This window comes from Coregonus clupeaformis, unplaced genomic scaffold, assembly GCF_020615455.1.
Source record: "Coregonus clupeaformis isolate EN_2021a unplaced genomic scaffold, ASM2061545v1 scaf0429, whole genome shotgun sequence".
NCBI lineage: Eukaryota > Metazoa > Chordata > Actinopteri > Salmoniformes > Salmonidae > Coregonus > Coregonus clupeaformis.
In genome coordinates, this window is record NW_025533884.1 from 322362 (window position 1) to 345607 (window position 23246).

At 44.6% G+C, this 23246-nt stretch overlaps 1 protein-coding gene across 1 annotated transcript in view; it reads left to right on the plus strand.

Annotated features, from left to right (window-relative positions):
* LOC121585968 (ER membrane protein complex subunit 2) overlaps nucleotides 1–18568 on the plus strand; it is a 72906-nt gene extending 54338 nt beyond the window's left edge. Inside the window, exons 8-11 of the mRNA XM_041902341.2 lie at nucleotides 480–561; nucleotides 787–897; nucleotides 5686–5790; nucleotides 17993–18568. Of these exons, the coding sequence (XP_041758275.1) occupies nucleotides 480–561; nucleotides 787–897; nucleotides 5686–5790; nucleotides 17993–18079 (385 nt within the window). The 3' untranslated portion in view covers nucleotides 18080–18568. The remainder of the gene's footprint in view (nucleotides 1–479; nucleotides 562–786; nucleotides 898–5685; nucleotides 5791–17992) is intronic.
* The last annotated feature ends 4678 nt before the right edge of the window (nucleotides 18569–23246 follow it).

Genomic DNA, 23246 nt, shown 5'->3' on the forward strand with positions numbered 1-23246 from the left:
AGTCTGAGAAGTGATCTCATTTGAGTAGGGCACAGTGTGCCAGTTCCTACTGTAGCGCTGACCTCAGGAAGGTATTTAACTACACGTTACCAGAGTGAAAAACACATCCCCAGACAGACAGATTGATCCTGTTTGTCTGGAGACCCCCGCTCTTCTCCTTTTCAATGTTCCACTTTCCAAAACGGAAGAGTTTCGCCAATATAGACATAACCACATAGGCCACCAGATCCCCTTAGTCTGCAAATAAACGTAGTTTGTTGGATGCATCTTCCTAGATCCAAACTTGCCAAAATGGGACAGTAAACCAAGGCAGCAATAGAACTTTCTGCAGAACAAATGTACACTCTCGGATTGGAATGGGTAGACTGCATCACAGATGAAATAGAGCACATTTCCCCCCTTACTATTTTTAAAGCTGAAAGATTAAATGTCCATCGCTAGTAGTCATCAATCTATTCATTGTTCCCTTGTTTCCACAGCTATGGAAAAGCAGCTTTCTGTCTGGAGGAGCTGATGATGACCAACCCTCACAATCACTTGTACTGTGAGCAGTACGCTGAGGTAGGTATGACTCTCTGCATGTCCGTCATCAAGCGGCCTAACTATGGAATAATGTTTCCCCCAGCCCTCTACGTGAATGGAGGAGCCGGCCGCTGCACTTAACGTCAGTGGGAATACACGCTCATGAATGTCGAAATGTTTACATGGCTTGTCATGTCGTGCTTATTCAGATGCCATGTAGGCATTGCGTAAGCCCCCCTCAAATTTTAATGCCTTGTCTCATAGGTGAAGTACACCCAGGGGGGGCTGGAAAACCTGGAGCTGTCCAGAAAATATTTTGCCCAGGCTCTGAAGCTGAACAACAGAAACATGAGGGCCTTGTTCGGTCTGTATATGGTGAGTTCAAACGTCTAACCGTCGCATGAGGAAAGGAGCGAGGGAGGGGGTGAAAGAGCAACAACTCATCCCTTTTCTCCTGTGGTTTGTCAAAATGTGCAGGCCTGCTACTGGCTTTGTGTAGTGACCACAGAGCCCAGCTTTCAGACAGGTCAGGTCAATGCTGACTCAGTGGGTAAACCCCCCGGCTTGGAAAAGTCTGCCCCTTCAAGCTCTCTATTTTGGTGATATTATCCCTCTAGGCTTTTGTACGGGACCTTTTTCATGTTTAGGACCAAAATGACTAAAATAAATAAGAGCAGTGGCAGTACGAAAAGGGGAAAGAGAGGGCCACTGCCTCTCTCTGTCGCAGGCAGCCCCCAGCCCCGGCCCAGGTTAACGTTTTGATTTTGTCTGCGCCAAATGCCCCCCTTTCATCTGCATATTTATTTAAACAGGAAGTTGTCCATTAGCACCAATGCATCATATGTAAGTGAGTCCTGACATAAGAACACAAACGGAGAGTGCAGGAATAAGGGTGGGTGGATGGCCAGAGCAGAGAGAAGCAGCGACACAGGCCTTCCAGTGTTTCCTCTCACAGGGGTTCAGGCAGTCAAAACATCTCATACACGGAAAGGGGCACAACCACTGGATCCGTTCATGGTCTTTGAAGGGATATCTTCACTTTTATAGACTAACCTTTATTTTTCTAAAAGTAGTCTATGGGGTTAAAATTAGCTAACGTTAGCAGTGGCTATTTAAACAAATTCAAACCGTAGGTGACTGTCTCTCCTTGCCCATAGACTACTTTCAGGGTAAATGGAAAAAGGAGTCGGGAGAGGCGAAGGTCGAGGGCCATGCGTCCTCCGAAACACGACCCCGCCAAGCCGCACTGCTTCTTGACACACTGCTCGCTTAACCCGGAACCCAGCCGCACCCATGTGTCGGAGGAAACGCCGTACAGCTGGTGACCGAAGTCAGTATGCATGCGCCCGGCCGCCACAAGGAGTCACTAGAGCACGATGGGACATCCCGGCCGGCCAAACCCTTCCCTAACCTGGACGACGCTGAGCCAATTGTGCGCCGCCTCATGGGTCTCCCGGTCGCGGCCTGCTGCGACACAAACCGGGATCGATCCCAGATCTGTAGTGACGCCTCGCAGTGCCTTAGATCGCTGCGCCACTCGGGAGGCCGTAATTATCTTTTTATGCACTTTTCTCTCTACACATTGAAAAGAGCGATTGATAAGCGCTAGGTAAATGAGTAAGCCGTTTGGATAAGGGGATTGTAAATATACAGTGGGGGAAAAAAAGTATTTAGTCAGCCACCAATTGTGCAAGTTCTCCCACTTAAAAAGATGAGAGAGGCCTGTAATTTTCATCATAGGTACACGTGAACTATGACAGACAAAATGAGAATTTTTTCCAGAAAATCACATTGTAGGATTTTTTATGAATTTATTTGCAAATTATGGTGGAAAATAAGTATTTGGTGAATAACAAAAGTTTCTCAATACTTTGTTATATACCCTTTGTTGGCAATGACACAGGTCAAACGTTTTCTGTAAGTCTTCAAGGTTTTCACACACTGTTGCTGGTATTTTGGCCCATTCCTCCATGCAGATCTCCTCTAGAGCAGTGATGTTTTGGGGCTGTCGCTGGGCAACACAGACTTTCAACTCCCTCCAAAGAATTTCTATGGGGTTGAGATCTGGAGACTGGCTAGGCCACTCCAGGACCTTGAAATGCTTCTTACGAAGCCACTCCTTCGTTGCCCGGGCGGTGTGTTTGGGATCATTGTCATGCTGAAAGACCCAGCCACGTTTCATCTTCAATGCCCTTGCTGATGGAAGGAGGGTTTCACTCAAAATCTCACGATACATGGCCCCATTCATTCTTTCCTTTACACGGATCAGTCGTCCTGGTCCCTTTGCAGAAAAAACAGCCCCAAAGCATGATGTTTCCAACCCCATGCTTCACAGTAGGTATGGTGTTCTTTGGATGCAACTCAGCATTCTTTGTCCTCCAAACATGACGAGTTGAGTTTTTACCAAAAAGTTATATTTTGGTTTCATCTGACCATATGACATTCTCCCCAATCCTCTTCTGGATCATCCAAATGCACTCTAGCAAACTTCAGACGGGCCTGGACATGTACTGGCTTAAGCAGGGGGACACATCTCGCACTGCAGGATTTGAGTCCCTGGCGGCGTAGTGTGTTACTGATGGTAGGCTTTGTTACTTTGGTCCCAGCTCTCTGCAGGTCATTCACTAGGTCCCCCCGTGTGGTTCTGGGATTTTTGCTCACCGTTCTTGTGATCATTTTGACCCCACGGGGTGAGATCTTGCGTGGAACCCCAGATCGAGGGAGATTATCAGTGGTCTTGTATGTCTTCCATTTCCTAATAATTGCTCCCACAGTTGATTTCTTCATACCAAGCTGCTTACCTATTGCAGATTCAGTCTTTCCAGCCTGGTGCAGGTCTACAATTTTGTTTCTGGTGTCCTTTGACAGCTCTTTGGTCTTGGCCATAGTGGAGTTTGGAGTGTGACTGTTTGAGGTTGTGGACAGGTGTCTTTTATACTGATAACAAGTTCAAACAGGTGCCATTAATACAGGTAACAAGTGGAGGACAGAGGAGCCTCTTAAAGAAGAAGTTACAGGTCTGTGAGAGCCAGAAATCTTGCTTGTTTGTAGGTGACCAAATACTTATTTTCCACCATAATTTGCAAATAAATTCATTAAAAATCCTACAATGTGATTTTCTGGATTTTCTTTTCTCAATATCTGTCATAGTTGACGTGTACCTATGATGAATATTACAGGCCTCATCTTTTTAAGTGGGAGAACTTGCACAATTGGTGGCTGACTAAATACTTTTTTCCCCCACTGTAAATGACAATTGAGTTAGATCTATTTCACCATGCCACCGTCAGTTATACCTACATACATTTAGAACTGTCACTTAAGTGTTCCTTTCCTTACATTTTGCATCATTCCATTACATAGTTAGTTTACCTTTCTTTCCTCTTTCAGATTTGTGTGGTTGTTCCTGAGGATCGCTAGCAATGGTGGATCATATTAGGCTAACGTATTACAAGTTGTGCAATCGTTTGCGACATGTAGCCTATTTGAATCATTATGGAACGCAGACCATACATGGCAGTTTAAACCTGGAGCCTGGCGCACGGTTCACAACGACTGGACTGTTCTCATCACAGTTCCAGGATCAGTAGGGTAGACTTATCGACTACTGTTCAACCCCTACTGTACACTTACCTTCCAATACTTCATGGATTGAACAATTTGATTGTCAGCTTTCAGGATGAATCGAAGCACTGTATTTTTGATTCACCAATATATTTTGTGCGTATAGGCTCTCCAAACCTGTTTTTTTTTTATTATTATACATAAATACTTTCCTAAGCGTAGATAATATACAAGATCAGAGGTTTTTTTTTATCTTGCAATTGGTGCTGAAAAGGAGACAAATATGCATGTATTTAGGCCTACAAGGCTTAGTTTCACTGATCCCTATTCTGAACCGTTCTCTCCATATATTTTAGTGAGTCAAATTGAAGGTACACCAAATTAAAAGGGATGGCTTTAGATACATGTACTGAAAACCCTATTGATTGAAAACTCCACGAGAAAATCTGTTGGCCAGCAATTGGGAGGGTTTTCAGTGGTTGAATTAAGTGTATTCAGTGCACGCAAGGGAACCACGCCTGCAAAGCCCGTTACGCACCTGCATAAGGTAAGTCGGAATACCAACTACTGAGAAGTGTGTAGGAAAGGCATACGTAGTTACATAGAGGACTTTATGTTGCTCTGTCAAATCATCCACTGCCACTTGTATTTTGGCCTAACGCTGGTTTCAGGTTTAAATTCATAAAAAGTGTGTCCATGAGTTGAAATCCTTGACAAGTGCAAGTTAGTTCCTGACATGGGATTGTGCCAAGGCAATGACTTTCTGACCATTTCATCTGATTCTGGTTGACAGTGAAGCTTCATGAACACCACCGAAGGGCAGCTCCTCACCGAAGAGCTATTTGATTGGTTCTGTTTAGTCGTTCAGAGCACCTGGTACAGCTTAGTCGTTGGTAGCCGTGACCGCTGTGAGGTTAGTTAGTGTTAGTCAGTGCCGTGTCACCGCACTAGCGGGGATCCTCTCTCACGGAGGACGACGACATTCTGGGGTAGTCTGTCGGAGCTGACGACATAAGCCGGAGGTTATGAAGAAGAAAATGAAAAATGCTTACCGAAATCCAGAAGCAAAAGCGTTTTAAAGAAAATAATAGGGGGGGCAAGGTTGATTGTAGTTAAAGTTTCAGCATGTCGATGGGACACCTTTGAAGTGCTGCCCGTTTAAGCCTAGTGGGGTTTGCACTGCGGAGACGATGGCAGTAGCATGGGAAAGACATGGGTTTTGTGGTTCTGAGGGGAGCTGAGACGAGCGGAGAGCATGAATCACATCGCGCTTTGCTCGCCACCGCACCGCGGGTTCCGAAGACATGCCGAGCCCTGTCATCACCGGCTATCTATGGTGTTAGAGAAATTAGGGCCCATGAAGTGACACTGCACACGGTGGCTGGGACATTAAATAAAACACTAACTTATTCCTCTCCTGTAAACGTTTTCTACAGTTATATTTTTGTCGTCTTGCCCACGGTGGAGTTGGTTGCACATTCATCTCAATTATGCTTTTATTGCAGTTTCGCCATGTGTTTGATATGACGACGCCTTTCTTTCCCTCTCCTCTTTCCTCTCTCCCCTGCTTTCCACTCCCTTCTTCTTCTTCCCGTCTAGTCGGCAAGCCACATTGCTGCCAGCCCCAAAGTGAACGCCACAGTGAAAAAGTCCAATGTGAAGTATGCTGCTTGGGCCACCAATCAAATCAACCGAGCCTATCAGGTGAGTTACACCGAGACAGAGGGCAGGTGTCAACTTTAATTTTGGAAGCTACACCATTTACATTTTAGTCATTTAGCAGACGCTCTTATTCAGAGCGATTTACAGTAGTGCATACATTTTCATACTTTTTTTCGTACTGGTCCCCCGTGGTAATCGAACCCACAACCCTGCTGTTGCAAGCGCCATGCTTTACCGACTGAGCCACATGGGTCCTTTCCCACTTGCCTTTTCCACTTAACTGTTCCTATACAACAAGGGTAGTCAGCACTGGTTCTGTAGTGCCACAGGTACTTTATGTATTTTATTGAACATTTCTGCTTTAGACCAGGTGAGATTAATCTAGCCAATCACTGTTGGTGAGGTTATTGGCAGAATTAGGTGTGGTGCCTAGGGCTGTTGTGGAGACCATATTCATCAAAACAGTATCATGCTTTTAAATCTCGCTGTTAGGCAAAACATTTTGACCTCTCTGTGATGATCAATTTGAAGAAAGAAGTTTAACAACAGGTTGAAACTGAGTGAAAAACATTTTCGTTGTGGATGTTGTTTCAAAGTAGGGCTGTGGCTGTCACGAAATGTCGTCAGCCGGTGATTGTCAAGCAAATAACTGTCGGTCTCACGATAATTGACCGTTAATTAACATAAACACATTTAGCATCTCCTGGCTTCCACACACAGCCTACAACCCACTGATGTAGACCTTTGGAACATCTACATTTTTAAAAAGTCTATATCCTACACCTTCACAATAAATCCATTATTTATTTTAGACAGGTCTAAAGAAACATGATATGAAGAAAATGTAGTCTATTTCAGAAGAACAGAATAGTATTCCGTTTCATTATTTTCTATTATTTTATAGTATGAAGAATACAATTGAATAAAGCTGAATAAAATAGAAAGGATATTTTCTCCAAATGATTTGAGGGAGTGCGCACATATGGCTATTCTGTGTTGAGCAGTTAAAGAAATAGGTCCTCCTATATGCTTAATTTAGAGTTATTAATGTAACTTTAGTTGTTCTACAAACGTTGGGCTATATGTTCTGATTTTTAATACATTTTAAGGCTGCATGATAAGTCACTTGAAAGGCATAAGCTCTGCTTTGTTTTTTGCGCAGGCTGTACACACTTCATCAGTCTCTATTTCACAATTTGAGAAGCATTTGATAATGCCATGAATTTCACAGCGGCATCCCCTTTGTGTGGCCATAATGCACCCTAAAAAAATCCATGCCTTCCCCCTGAGTGCTGCCTGCACCGATGCATTGCTCACTCACACGGCTCTCCATCACGTGATCGGGTCTTTCTCACAGGCTACAAGTGAAGACAGACACATCGGGGACGCACCTGCGTGCGTCCTTATCCAATTCCGAGGTGCATATTGAAGATATTGGAAGAACTGTCCACATTTACTTTTTGTCAGCCAACAAGATAGTAGGCCTAACGAACAGCAAAAGCACTAGCCTATGTCAATCTACTATCCCCCATAGTACAAAAGTTGCCCTATTCTGTGCGAGAAATAAATATTCCAAACATAGTCTGGGACAGTTGTGGGATGCGATAGATCCCAAATGTATACAACCACTAGCATAAAAAAAAAGTGATAGGCTAATATTGTCACCTATCAGACTATTCTTGATTTAATCTTGTCTTTACATACATTTTCTACATTGTAAACTCAGCAAAAAAAGAAATGTCCTCTCACTGTCAACTGCGTTTATTTTCAGCCAACTTAACATGTGTAAATATTTGTATGAGCATAACAAGATTCAACAACTGAGACATAAACTGAACAAGTTCCACAGACATGTGACTAACATAAATTGAATAATGTGTCCCTGAACAAAGGGGGGGTCAAAATCAAAAGTAACAGTCAGTATCTGGTGTGGCCACCAGCTGCATTAAGTATTGCAGTGCAACTCCTCCTCATGGACTGCACCAGATTTGCCAGTTCTTGCTGTGAGATGTTACCCCACTCTTCCACCAAGGCACCTGCAAGTTCCCGGACATTTCTGGGGGGAATGGCCCTAGCCCTCACCCTCCGATCCAACAGGTCCCAGACGTGCTCAATGGGATTGAGATCCGGGCTCTTCGCTGGCCATGGCAGAACACTGACATTCCAGTCTTACAGGAAATCATGCACAGAATGAGCAGTATGGCTTGTGTCATTGTCATGCTGGATGGTCATGTCAGGATGAGCCTGCAGGAAGGGTACCACATGAGGGAGGAGGATGTCTTCCCTGTAACGCACAGCGTTGAGATTGCCTGCAATGACAACAAGCTCAGTCCGATGATGCTGTGACACACCACCCCAGACCATGACGGACCCTCCACCTCCAAATCGATCCCGATCCAGAGTACAGGCCTCGGTGTAACGCTCATTCCTTCGACGATAAACGCGAATCTGACCATCACCCCTGGGTGAGACAAAACCGCGACTCGTCAGTGAAGAGCACTTTTTGCCATTCCTATCTGGTCCAGTGACGGTGGGTTTGTGCCCATAGGCGACGTTGATGCCGGTGATGTCTGGTGAGGACCTGCCTTACATTAGGCCTACAAGCCCTCAGTCCAGCCTGTCTCAGCCTATTGCGGACAGTCTAAGCACTGATGGAGGGATTGTGCGTTCCTGGTGTAACTCGGGCAGTTGTTGTTGCCATCCTGTACCTGTCCCGCAGGTGTGATGTTCAGATGTACCGATCCTGTGCAGGTGTTGTTACACGTGGTCTGCTGCTGCGAGGACGATCAGCTGTCCGTCCTGTCTCCCTGTAGCGCTGTCTTAGGCGTCTCACAGTACGGACATTACAATTTATTGTCCTCATGCCTCCTTGCAGCTTGCCTAAGGCACGTTCACGCAGATGAGCAGGGACCCTGGGCATCTTTCTATGGGTGTTTTTCAGAGTCAGTAGAAAGGCCTCTTTAGTGTCCTAAGTTTTCATAACTGTGACTTTAATTGCCTACCATCTGTATAATATAATATAATATGCCATTTAGCAGACGCTTTTATCCAAAGCGACTTACAGTCATGTGTGCATACATTTTTACATATGGGTGGTCCCGGGGATCGAACCCACTACCCTGGCGTTACAAGCGCCCACTACCCTGGCGTTACAAGCGCCGTGCTCTACCAGCTGTTAGTGTCTTAACGACCGTTCCACAGGTGCATGTTCATTAATTGTTTATGGTTAATTGAACAAGCATGGGAAACAGTGTTTAAACCCTTTACAATGAAGATCTGTGAAGTTATTTAGATTTTTACGAATTATCTTTGAAAGACAGGGTCCTGAAAAAGGGACGTTTCTTTTTTTGCTGAGTTTAGAATAATAGTGAAGACATCAAAACTATGAAATAACACATATGGAATCATGTATTAAACAAATCTAAATATATTTTATATTTGAGATTCTTCAAAGTAGCACCCTTTGCCTTGATGACAGCTTTGCACACTCTTGGCATTCTCTCAACCAGCTTCATGAGGTAGTCACCATGGAATGCATATCAATTAACAAGGTGTGCCTTGTTAAAAGTTAATTTGTGGAATTTCTTTCCTTAATGTGTTTGAGCCAATCAGTTGTTTTGTCACAATGTAGGGGTGGTATACAGAAGATAGCCCTATTTAGTAAAAGACCAAGTCCATATTATGGCAAGAACAGCTCAAATAAGCAAAGAGAAACGACAGTCCATCATTACTTTAAGACATGAAGGTCAGTCAATCTGGAACATTTCATGAACTTTGAACGTTTCTTCAAGTGCAGTCGCAAAAACTATCAAGCGCTATGATGAAACTGGCTCTCATGAGGACCACCACAGGAAAGGAAGACCCAGAGTTACTTCTACCTCTGCTGCAGAGGATAAGTTCATTAGAGTTAACTGCACCTCAGATTGCACTTAGTGGGACTATCATTTGTTTTTCAACAGGACAATGACCCAAAACGCCTCCAGGCTGTGTAAGGGCTATGACCTGGCCTCCACAATCACCCGACCTCAACCCAGTTGAGATGGTTTGGGATTAGTTGGACCGCAGAGTGAAGAAAAAACAGCCATCAAGTGCTCAGCATATGTGGGAACTCTTTCATGACTGTTGGAAAAGCATTCCAGATGACTACCTCATGAAGCTGGTTGAGAGAATGCCAAGAGTGTGCAAAGCTTTCATCAAGGCAAAGCGTGGCTACTTGAAGAATCTGAAATATAAAATGTGTTTAACACTTTTTTGGTTACTACATGATTCCATATGTGTTATTTCATAGTTTTGATGTCTTCACTATTATTCTACAATGTAGAAAATAGTAAAAAATAAAGAAATACTCTTGAATGAGTACAGTGAGGGGAAAAAAGTATTTGATCCCCTGCTGATTTTGTACGTTTGCCCACTGACAAAGACATGATCAGTCTATAATTGTAATGGTAGGTTTATTTGAACAGTGAGAAACAGAATAATTATAAATTGATTTTCATTTTAATGAGGGAAATAAGTATTTGACCCCTCTGCAAAACATTACTTAGTACTTGGTGGCAAAACCCTTGTTGGCAATCACAGAGGTCAGACGTTTCTTGTAGTTGGCCACCAGGTTTGCACACATCTCCGGAGGGATTTTGTTCCACTCCTCTTTGCAGATCTTCTCCAAGTCATTAAGGTTTCGAGGCTGACGTTTGGCAATTCTAACCTTCAGCTCCCTCCACAGATTTTCTATGGGATTAAGGTCTGGAGACTGGCTAGGCCACTCCAGGACCTTAATGTGCTTCTTCTTGAGTCACTCCTTTGTTGCCTTGGCCGTGTGTTTTGGGTCATTGTCATGCTAGAATACCCATCCACGACCCATTTTCAATGCCCTGGCTGAGGGAAGGAGGATCTCACCCAAGATTTGACGGTACATGGCCCCGTCCATCGTCCCTTTGCGGTGAAGTTGTCCTGTCCCCTTAGCAGAAAAACACCCCCAAAGCATAATGTTTCCACCTCCATGTTTGACGGTGGGGATGGTGTTTTTGGGGTCATAGGCAGCATTCCTCCTCCTCCCAACACGGCGAGTTGAGTTTATGCCAAAGAGCTCGATTTTGGTCTCATCTGACCACAACACTTTCACCCAGTTCTCCTCTGAATCATTCAGATGTTCATTGGCAAACTTCAGACAGGCCTGTATTTGTGCTTTCTTGAGCAGGGGGACCTTGCGGGCACTGCAGGATTTCAGTCCTTCACGGCGTAGTGTGTTACCAATTGTTTTGCTTGGTGAGTTGGTCCCAGCTGCCTTGAGATCATTGACAAGATCCTCCTATGTAGTTCTGGGCTGATTCCTCACCGTTCTCATGATCATTGCAACTCCACGAGGTGAGATCTTGTATGGCGCCCCAGGCCGAGGGAGATTGACAGTTCTTTTGTGTTTCTTCCATTTGTGAATAATCGCACCGACTGTTGTCACCTTCTCACCAAGCTGCTTGGCGATGGTCGTGTAGGTCTACAATCTTGTCCCTGACATCCTTGGAGAGCTCTTTGGTCTTGGCCATGGTGGAGAGTTTGGAATCTGATTGATTGATTGCTTCTGTGGACAGGTGTCTTTTATACAGGTAACGAGCTGAGATTAGGAGCACACTCTTAAAGGGAGTGCTCCTAATCTCTGATTGATTGCTTCTGTGGACAGGTGTCTTTTATACAGGTAACAAGCTGAGATTAGGAGCACTCCCTTTAAGAGTGTGCTCCTAATCTCAGCTCGTTACCTGTATAAAAGACACCTGGGAGCCAGAAATCTTTCTGATTGAGAGGGGGTCAAATACTTATTTCCCTCATTAAAATGCAAATCAATTTATTTCATTTTTGACATTAGTTTTTCTGGATTTTGTTGTTGTTATTCTGTCTCTCACTGTTCAAATAAACCTACCATTAAAATTATAGACTGATCATTTCTTTGTCAGTGGGCAAACGTACAAAATCAGCAGGGGATCAAATACTTTTTTTCCCTCACTGTAGGTGTTCTAAAACTTTTGACCGGTAGTGTAAATGCGTATTTAATATAACTATTTTCTGCCATAAGGGGTGATATATGTTGCTTATTTAGGCATTGACAGTTAAACATGTAATAAGCAGTTCCTTGCTCTGCATGTGCGGGCTCTGTCGGGAGAGTGGAACCCCGCTGAGCCACTAAAGCCCACGTCTTGACACACTCAGCACTGTCTTTCCCTCCTGGAGTGCTGGGAGGGTTTCCACCACAGAGGTTAGTAGGAGTATGGGTGTTGGGTCTCTAACACGTTGGGTGTTGATTAATCAAGAACACTTAACTGTGTTAGTTTTCCAACACTGTGGGTGGTGTCAATCAGTCAGTCAGGCACACTTTACAATGTTACACTCAACACTGTGGGTGTGGAATATTTATTCACATTTTAAGTGTTTCTATTTGGTGAGTAAATGCACAAGGGAAAATACCATGTGTGTTTGGTCTCCACTCTCAGACAGAGCCAGAGCCACACCCTTATCAGCCAGGGAACAGGAAGAGGCTACCGGCGGGCCCGGCCAGCAACCTGTTGGGCTGTGTTTGTTTTAAGTTGCCTGGTAATGGCAGGGGCAGCAGAGCAGCGGGACCCCACCCTGCGTGTGAGAGGAAAAATGACAGGGCGCAAGGTTGACTTTTTAAATGGGTCCTGGGCTATTTGAAAGGGAGCCGCTGTGGATCATTGTGGGCCTCCGCAGGGCTGGCCTGGCTGCTGTGTGCTTGTGCTGACTGATTGATGGGGGCATTAAAGGGCTGCTCGTGTCAGCCATCCCGCTTTTATGACCCGCTGTACCTGGTGATTGTCATACCTCAGTACGAGAAAAGGCAGCAGGTGAGTGGTGTTGTGGGAGCAGACGTCACAATGGGGTCAAAGCGACTGGGGCAAGAACGTTAAAAATGTTACTACTGAAAACGGAAAGACAGGGCCCGGCAGGGAAATTAAACAGAGTGACTCCTACATAGTCACAAGCAGGTAAGATCTTTTTATGTCTATATAGTATCAGAAAGAGCAGATTATGCTGTTTCCAAATCACCTATCCTTGCCAAACAACTTAACAATTACCCATTGGGTCGACATGAACTTTGATAAAGGCAGCCCTCTGCACCTCTATGATTCAGAGGGGTTGGGTTAAACGCACAAGACACATTTTGGTTGAATGCATTCAGTTGTGCAACTGACTAGGAAATGTCTTGCGTATTTAACCCTACACTTTCCCTATTTTAGAGTATAACTTTTTGGCAGAATTACCACGATTACATGCGCTCCCCATTTGCACTAGGGATTAATATTTTCCTTGAAAATCTACCGAGTTTCAATACCGGGAATAATTCATAGTTATCAGATTTGGTTGGAGGGAAGGTTGTGCCAAATCCTGTCATTTGTAAGGAACCCAGAGTAGAGGAACCCGATGGGTTATCAGAAAAGTACCCTGGAGAGTTCCCAGTGTGTGCTAGTTTTGAGGAGGATGTCAGCGATCCCACCATGGTCGATCTGTCCGAGACGTTTATGGGTGATCCTGATTTCGGTAAACCTCCTGAGTTGACCTCTCCTTTGAATACTCCAAAGGTGAGAGAGTTTGTAGGACCACTGAAGGAAGAGAAGGTCCCTACAGTTGACACTTTGATGTCTAGGAAGCAGCTGATTTCGGAACAGAGTAAATATGTTTCCCTCTCCCCTCTTTTTGCTGAGATATGTCAAGAGGCGGAGTTTGATGAAGTTAGTGTGCGTTACTTTGACAGAGATGGTATTCTAATGAGGATATGGAGTTCTCGTGCCACTTCTGGGCAAGACGATTGGCCCAGTGTATCTGAAATTGCAGTTTCAGTTACGCTTCAACAAGAGATACTGAGGTTGGCTCACGATGGTAGTATGGCAGGCCATCTTGGGGTCAACAAGACGTATGACTGTATCTTGGATAACTTCTTCTGGCCTGGTCTGAAACAGGATGTTTTGTCTTACTGTAAATCCTGTCGCGTTTGCCAGCGGACGGGTAAACCGTACCAAGCTGTACCGGTTGGACCTTTGCAACCTATTCCTGCTTTTGACAAACCTTTCAGCAGGGTTTTGGTGGATTGTGTTGGTCCTTTGCCCAAAGCAAAGAGTGGTAACCAGTTTCTCTTAACCATCTATTTCTTGAACTGCATTGTTGGTTAAGGGCTTGTAAGTAAGCATTCCACGGTAAGGTACCTGTTGTATTCGGGCATGTGACAAATAAAATGTGATTTGATTTGATCATGTGCGCTGCCACTCCATTCCACTAAGGAAAATCACAAGAGGAAAGTTGGTATGTATATTACAGGAGTTTCCCCTTGAAATCAGACATGTCTGTGGTAAGGACAACTTGGTTGCTGATTGTCTTCCAAGGGTGGGCAGTCGATACGTTTTGTGTTTAGCCAGTGTGTAGCCCTGGCTCACAATTTATTTTCACTGCACATTTTGGAGATGAGTTTTGTTTTGGTTGCGCTCGTTCGAAGGGGACGAGAGTTATAGAAGCGTATGTGAGTTTTACGAAAACGTGCGAGTTTTGGGCAACTATAGAAAGAAAAATAGAGGTGGCTGTTTTGTCTTTAATTGTTGACAGCTAGTAGTGGCAATGTTTATATTGGAGAAGTCGACGCATTTAAGTAGTGATTAATTTAAGTTGGTTATGTTGTGCAATGGAAGTTGTTTTCTGTTGGTGGTGAGAGAACTTGTCCAACAAAAATATAGGATATATTTGTTGTCTTAAGGGGGAAGGTGTTACAGGTTTTGGTTTTTCCATTAATGTTATGAGGTTGGACTTTAGCACGTATAGCTCGTTAGCACGCAGGGCGTATCGATTGATGTCACGTCGTTAGTCAATATGTGTTACACCTGTTTTGGTTTGCTTCCTGTCTAAGTTTGTTGTGGATTTTTCTTTTGTTTGCCTCTTAGTGGGCAAATGTTGTGGGGTGCTCATGGTGGGTGTCTTTTAGGTCCCAGTTGTTGTTGCTATGCAACTTTCAGTGGAGACCCAATGAGTGTCTTTTAGAACCCCTCCTAAAACTCCACCTGTTTTGTTTTAGTTGTTGTCAGTGACTCTTTGGTAGTTCCCCCTTCTGTTTGAGCGACTTTTTTGGTTTTCTTGCTGGGTAACGTAACAAATAGTTCCAGTATATAAATCAAGATATGGTCACTATGCCAGTGACCAAAATTACATTATTGTGAATTGCGAAACAGGCCGTTCATAAATTCCGAGCATTATCATGTTCCTCAATTAATTCAGCACATTTTAGCAGTAGGCTGTCTCGACAGAGGCGCTCAGGACGCACAGAGTGTATCCCGGAAATAGCTTTGTCGAATCATAGCTCTCGTATGGGCAGCAAGTACGAAACAGTGCACAATCTTTTATAGCCTATGGTGTAGGGGTTTCCTGTAGGGTTTATTAACTGCATTCGGGGTGGCACGTGCAGTCAGGCAGTGTCAATTATGCGTGTGCTTTGAATTTATGGCGACTTTGTGTGAAGTTAATATGCTAGGCTAAAGGCTTCCATGCGACAACATGTTTGGATAATGTGCTATTACATTTTTGGTAAACTGCTGCTGTGTATTTTGTAGAATTGCATTAGTGTCAACATTGGGGGGAAATGTTGTAATGTCCCGTGTCTTGTCATTTTAGTTTTTTTCAGGAAATGTGAAGTGTTCCCGGGACGGTCCCTAGCGTGCATTCGCAACAATTAAAGCGCAGTAATATATTTAAACTCAAAATATGCAATTCTGTTCTTTTAAAATGCATTTTCATTCATAATGTTCCTTAAGATCTGTCCTTAACAAATTAATAATGAATGATCTTTGACGGTTTGATAGATTTTAACACTTGAATTGTGGCGTTTTAGTGGTTTTTCGTTTGTACATATACCCTACAGTTACATAAACTAATGAAATATAGACAGTGGAGCCATATTTTTTTCGGTCATTGATTAGTCTTTCTCGAGTTGGATTGTTCGAGTTCAGGGCTGGAGTTAATACAGTCCCCTCACCTTAGGCAAGCGAGATAATTGGCTGCCTGGCTCTGTGGTTGGGGATAATGGGACATTAGGGAAGCACACAGCAAAACGCGCTGACCGTCATCAACTCCCCCTCACCCACACCACACCGCCCCCACACCACCGCTTTAATACATCTGCATGAGTCACACTCGGAAATTACTTCTTTGCCAAAGGTACATTTTCACCAAGTTCCCTCTCTATGACACACTCTGAAAACACAGTTTTACCCCATATGGAAACATCATATTGGATATGCATGTGTGTGCATACAGTATATCAACAGGTTCATAAATGGTTGACAGCAAGCCCCACCTCACTATTCCGATAATAATGGATTGTATTTATATAGCCTAATGCTTTTCCAGGTTCTCCAAGTGGCAGCGCTTTACATTTGTATGGTGGGAAACTCACCTTGTCTAATGTGGATTTGTATTAGAATATACACATTTACTGTAAAGCACTCTGCTATTTAGCAAAACTGGTAGAAGCCAGATAAAGAGGGTTAGGGTTAGCTTGGGATTGAATGTTGGTCTATAATGAGGAGCCAGAGCATCTCCGGAGACCCATCGCTCATTCCTGAGGACAGGCCGAATATGCTCCTCTCTGTGTCCAGCCAGAAATGGCACATCAGCCATGTGGGAGAAAGGAACACAGTCTCTGTTTCAGCACAGGGGGTTAATGTGGTTTTCATAATGCTTTTATTGAGAAAGGGCCAAAGATATCCTCCGCTGCGCTGCTCTGACTTGTCTGTGTGCTCTCCGCCCAGCTGTAGATGTTGCCTTACAAACACACACCAACCCTGCTCTCAAGTCTTAGGACGCTTTCCCCGACGCTGCTGTCCCTGTGCCCAAATAGCAGTTATTGTAATGGGAATGAGGCGTAGTCTACCGCACAACTCACTAATGCCAAGTGCCTGTGGTTGTTGTTGCAGGGGGCACATGTCCTAACTCCTAGCCTAGCGTGGCTAAATTAGGTTCTCTGTTAGTCTCTGTAGTTTGGGGACAGGGCCGAGAGGAGAGTTCCGATAATAGCAGGGCTGATTGTGGTTTAATTGGGAGATGGAGAGGTCTGAGTGGCTGTGTGTGTGAGTCACAGAGGAAGTCCAGTCTGGCCCGTGGACACACATACACAGAGGGAGAGAGAGAGGGGGGCAGAGATTAGGAGCAGTGGTTTATGGGGCTGTTTGGGGCTGTCCAGACGTGCGGCCGTGAGACAATGAGTCATCAGGACATCCTGGCCCTCCCTCTCTCTCCTCTCCCCCTCCTCACACACAGACACACAGCTCTTTTGCAACAGGCCAGGAACATCCCTGACTCCAGGTGGTGCTTCTCTTCTCTTTGCCCCGTTAGTCACTCTGGAATTGCCCATGGCCAGTCTGTCTTCATCATGGTGCTTCATGTGTTTCTGTCAGGTTATCATTCTAGGTTTGTCAGGCTGCTGATGTGACATTCCAACGTTGCCCCATTATGCTGGTTTTGTGGAGTTTATATACACTGAGTATACAATACCTTAAGAACACTTGCTCTTTCCATGACATAGACTGACCAGGTGAATCCAGGTGAAAGCTATGATCCCTTTTTGATGTCACCTGTTAAATCCACTTCAATCAGTGTAGATGAAAGGGAGGAGACAGGTTAAATAAATATTTTTAAGCCTTGAGACAATTGAGACATGGATTGTGTTTGTGTGTCATTGAGGGTGAATGGGCAAGACAAGATTTAAGTGCCTATGAACGGGGTATGGTAGTAGGTGCCAGGCATAACGGTCTGTGTCAAGAACTGCTACGCTGCTGGGGTTTTCACGCTCAACAGTTTCCCGTGTGTATCAAGAATGGTCCACCACCCAAAGGACATCCAGCCAACTTGACACAACTATGGTAAGCACTGGAGTCAACATGGGTCAGCATCCCTGTGGAACGCTTTCGACACCTTGTAGAGTCCATACCCGGACGAATTGAGGCTGTTCTGAGTGCAACTCAATATTAGGAAGGTGTTCCAAATGTTTGGTATACGCAGTGTAATTTAGTCTGTTGTCTGCAGATTGAACTGTTTTGACCTGATGTGGTGAAGCGTGAGATAGGGCTATGAGGTTATCGTGACACTGAGTGTGCGATAGAGTGTGTTGGCTTGGCTGGCTCTCCCTCAGCCAGCCCTGTGCTTTGGCCTCTTTAAAGATGTGATGAGCTGATGTTTTCTCTCTTCTCTCTCTGTCATGCAGCTGGCCGGTCGCGGGACAAAGGAGAACAAATGCTCCGTGAAGGCCGTGGAGGAGATGCTGGAGTCCATGCAGATCACCATGTCCTAAGCCCCACCCCCAACTACATGGCTCAACAAGGCAGCTCTGTTGGCTCAGAGCTGTGCACCCTCCATTCCCCTACCCCCTCCAGGCTCGACCACCACCACCCCTATCCTCCCCCTGATGATTTAGAGCAGGGCTGTGTCTGAAATGACACCCTACGCCCTACATAGTGCCCTTTATAGTGCAGTACTATTAACCCGAGCCCTATCTGAGCAAATATAGTGGACTATATGGGATACATGGGGTGACATTTGAGACATAGGCCAGGTAGAGGATGCTCCCGCATTGAGATCAGGGACTGAGATGTGAGTAGAGAAGAGAGTGGCTGTAATAAATGCTAATATAAAGAGAGGGCTTGGACAGGTCCGTCTGTATGCAGCTAGGCCCTCCGAGATTTCCTTATGTCTGTAAATGAAATGAAACGTTTTTATTTTGTAACTATTGTTTTTTTCTCTGTCAGTCCATCCAGATGTCTTAATAAAGGTTTGAATTGTTCGCAGTCTGGAGCAAATCTTCTCATTTCAGTGGGTTGGTCTTTGGGATTTTCCTGGGGTCTATTTTGTTTTTGTGTATAGGACCAATCTTTCTTATCAGTACATTGGCTCAACTGATAATGTTAACGGCAGATTCATTACTTTTATGATAATGATAATAAAATCCTCTCTCTGTAAGCTTTCTCTGATCTTATGGTGTTCGAGCTCCAGCCACTCTACCCCACCAGTAGCAACAGCAGAGCAATCAGCAACACTAGAGCTGTCTGCTTTAGCCATTATCCAGTGAGCGGGAGAGAAGCGTTCTCATTAAACGAACAGCAGCAAGGCTAAAGGCCTTTGCTTCTCACACTGGATCCAGCTGGGAATCCCGCCCTTCAATTACCCAGACACCATAAGGGCTCTGTAACTGCAACGCGTGGCGGCGCGGCAGAACACCTCTGTCATTTCAGTTTAGGGAGACCCAGAGCACACGGACTGGCTGTCAGTAATTAAAACACAGACACAAATCAAATTCATGAATCTGGGAACATTTATAAATGAGGGGGGAAAAATAGATGTTAATGCAGTGAAAAGGAGGTCTGGTTTCCTTATACCACACTCATTTGTGATTGTCGGATCCGGGCTGGTCCAAATGAATGTCTTGTTTCTCGCTCACCCGTGCAGGGTCAGCTGGTACTTAGATCGCTTTTTGTTTATTAAGTCGCAGCAATTGTCTCATAATTTCACTCGCAGACTGATGGAAAAGTTGAGCGTTGAGTTTATGGCCTTTTTTGGACAGCTTTAGGATTTAAAGAGGTCGCGGAGCTCAAAGCCGAAGTGGAGAAAGCCGTTTTTAATACCATGGTCAGTGTATGATGTGTCTGCATTTGATTTTGCACACCAATCTGGCAGAACCAATGAAAGCCAAGGGACTTTTTCTGAGCATAAACTGATAGTGGTTACTTTTACAGGAATTACTGAATGTAAATTACGCATTTGAAGAGCAATGAAGGATGTTTAATTTGAGAGAGGATGTAATTTACTTGCCAACCCAGGCAATTAGGCCTGTTCTTGTGGAGAAGGTAATTAAATGCCTGTAAATGGTCCATAAAGGCTGATTTGTCAATCATAGTGATGTGTGAATGATCAGTTCAAGGCATTGACATGTAGACACTGTCCAATAGTGTCTGATGCAATAGTGCCATCTGTAGTCTGGAGGTAGAATTGAGATTCTGGGAGTTCAAGGAAGAAGTTGAGAGAATATGGAGTTATGAGCATCTCAGAATGCAAGGTTACATTCTTTCATCAGATGTTCTTTCCTACACATTATCATACGATTGAAGTGATAGCCTATCTTGATAAACATCATGATAAATTACACACCCATGGATATGGAAAGGGTCTAATTAATAATAAGTCTGTCAAAAGACAGAAATAACATCACGCATAAAGGAGGTACCTAATCATGTATAAATGCACTCCCACCAGGTCAGTTGCCGTGTTCACTTGCTAGTCGGAACTAGGAAACTGAAATTTCCGACTTGCTAACTGGTTAAACGTGTATAACTACAACCAGGTAGCAAGTTGGAAATTTACACGTTTCCTAGTTCCTACTAGCACGTGAATGCGGCAGGTCTTTTATATGCAAGTGTCTTAGGCTGCGTTTCCACTGGCAGCCCAATTCAGATTTTTTGCCCAATTCTGGGAAAAATACCAATTAGTGGAAAAAGATCGGAATTGGGCTGCCTGTGTAAACGCAGCCTTATAGTCCTTTTCTGTTTGTTTTTTCAAATACTTTCTTCTCAGTCCAATCATGGTAATGTACATGTAGTCAGCTTCAGTCCACTGCTATGCACCACACACACACACAGCAGTGTGAAGATCCCCAGACAGACCAGCAGCAGGAAGGGAAACCCAGCCTGCCCTAAACTGTTGGCTCTGCTCAGGGGGTTACAAAGTGCAGTGGATTAGCCATTAGTGTTGCCTGTAATCCCTTATTCCCAAAGAGATTAGCCTGAAGAGGGCTTGCTAGTGTCTAGAGGCTCTATTGGATCCAGGCTCCACGGTGGTCAGGTCAGCTGAAGTGGATAAGGCTCTGTGATGAGCTTACACTGTGATTTAGCCGTCCTCGGCCAGAACATCAGTCAAGATCTTGATGATATGTGAACTCCGCTAGCCACAGATTGGACGTCTTGATCGGGAGCGAGAGACACGATTGGAATACCTCCAGAAAATAAATCCTGAACCATGTCAAACATAAAACCTTTTCTTTCATATTTTTTTTTTACCAAAGAAATCCACGCATTAAATCATATTGCTGCCAGGCTTGGAGAGAAGGAAAAAATGTATATGTCATCATTAATGTGAACAATGAGTATGAGTGGATGTTCTCTGTCATGCGACGCCGTAGAAGGTGTTGACTCTGGAACCGGGGCGAAAGCCGGGCCAGGGTGTGGAGGATGAGCAGGGGCCGGCCCCATCCATGGTGCGGACTGGAGAGAAGTTTCCCAAGGTGGTAGTGGAGTGGGTGGACGGGGGAACCCATCCGTCTCTTTCTGTTTTGGGGGGGAATAGAACAGGATGGGAGTGCTAAAGATGGATGAGACATGCGGTGCTAAATCCTGCCTTGTCTAGTCACAGAGCGAGGTGATGAAAGTGTTTGGTTCAGAGCGGAGACCAACAAGTATGGATCGCTCAAACAACACCTGACACAGTGGAGAGATTTTACATTTACGTCATTTAGCTGACGCTCTTATCCAGAGCAACTTACAGTTAGTGCATACATTATTATTTTCACACTGGCCCCCCGTGGGAAACGAACCCACAACCCTGGCGTTGCAAACGCCATGCTCTATCAACTGAGCTACCTCCCTGCCTGCCATTCCCTCCCCTACCCTGGATGACGCTGGGCCAATTGTGCGCCGCCCCATTGGTCTCCCGGTCGCGGCCGGCTACAGCAGAGCCTGGATTCGAACCAGGATCTCTAGTGGCACAGCTAGCACTGCGATGCAGTGCCTTAGACCACTGCGCCACTCGGGAGACACTATGTCAGGGGCTCGTCTGCCAGACACACACATGCCCACAGATGCAGATGGTATCTAAATAAAAGGTGTCATTGTTGTTACTCAATTTAAATGTGAGCAAAATTATATCACTTTAGTAAATTATTTTTAAAGGGTCAATGATCTTAGATTTGAGCATCTGTGGCCTACGAAAATCCTCAATTACCTAAAATGTGTCATTGGTGTTACCGTCCTTAGTGTTACTACGCCTACTGGTGGCACAATGTTATCATGATGGTACATTTTATGTAAAGTCATTAAGCTGCCATATTAGTTTAGAATGAGAAGGAAGATGCACCCAAATACATTTAAATAAATAAAAAACATGCCCAAATGCCATCGCAGTTCAAGAATGACTTTTTCCTATAAAGCTATTCAATGATTTATCAGTACGGACCAAGATTCCACAGGCTAGCGTGTCTAAATCAGGCCTATCATGAAGATCAAAAGCAGTATTTTATCTTGAGGTCCTGGTCTACTGATGTGGTCATATCCCTGTTACCTGCATGAAAGGGCTTCAACCCCCTTTGAAAAGAGCATGTTGCTCCTGAAAACTCAACAAAAAGGACTGCTTTCAATCTATTGCTCTGAGCCATAAATCTATGAATATTAGCTCCACCACAATAAATTCACGCCCATTTATGCACGTGTTTACACACAGATACACTTGAAAAGTAAACTGTAACTTATTGTGATTTCAAGTAACTTTGTTTTTCAGGGTGAAATACATTTGACGGAAAATCTGTTTTGACAACCAGAGACCCTCCAGTTTCATGCCATGAAAACATAGAGTTGGGTTCAGAATTGAGAACATTTCTCATTCAACTAGTTGAGACGGAATCTATGCCACACAGCATTGTTTTGACATTAATAAAGAATATGGTTATTTTCAGTATAAAAGATAGGTATCACATAACTTTCCACATCGGAAAAGAAGAGATTGCTATTGCATAATATGAAACTGTGAGGTCAATTGGCAAATTCCAGAATGCTAACCTTTCTCTTGCTGCACAATGTCTCCTTTCAGAACCCTGCCAGTTCTCAGATTCTGAACAAACTGAGTTTACTCTCAAAGGGCAATGATGCTGGGAAATAGTTTTCTCTCGAGGCAAAAGGACAACTCATAGCCAGTGTGTATGTGTGTGCGTGCACGTGTGTGTCTCTGTGTGCGTGTGTGGTAATTTCTGAGATACTGTGAGCTTTGCATTGGGAAATGAGACATTGCTCTGAACACAGCTCATCTTCCAGGCCACTTGACCATGAGGCTCCAGACTGCTGCCGTCTCCTTCCAGCCAGGGGATCTTCTGTGGCCTCTAGAGGCCTGTCTCTGCTCTGGTCTGGTCAATGGGCCCTGCATCGGGCTCCACATGGCCGTGGTGGTGGGTTGGCCATCCACATGCCGAGCCCGAGCAGCATCCTGTCTGCCCACTCCGTCACAACACATGGCATGTGTCGAATTAGAGAGAGAGCGAGAGAGAGAGAGAGAGGCAGGCTGCTGGCTTCAGTAGACAGTTGTTCTTTCCAGCCCAGGCTTCGCAGACCACAAATCCCCTCTCAGAGCGTCTTCTCAGCCAGAAGGCATGCGGCTTACCCCACAAAAGGCCTAAGACCTAATTACAAAAAAGAAGGAAAAAGCAG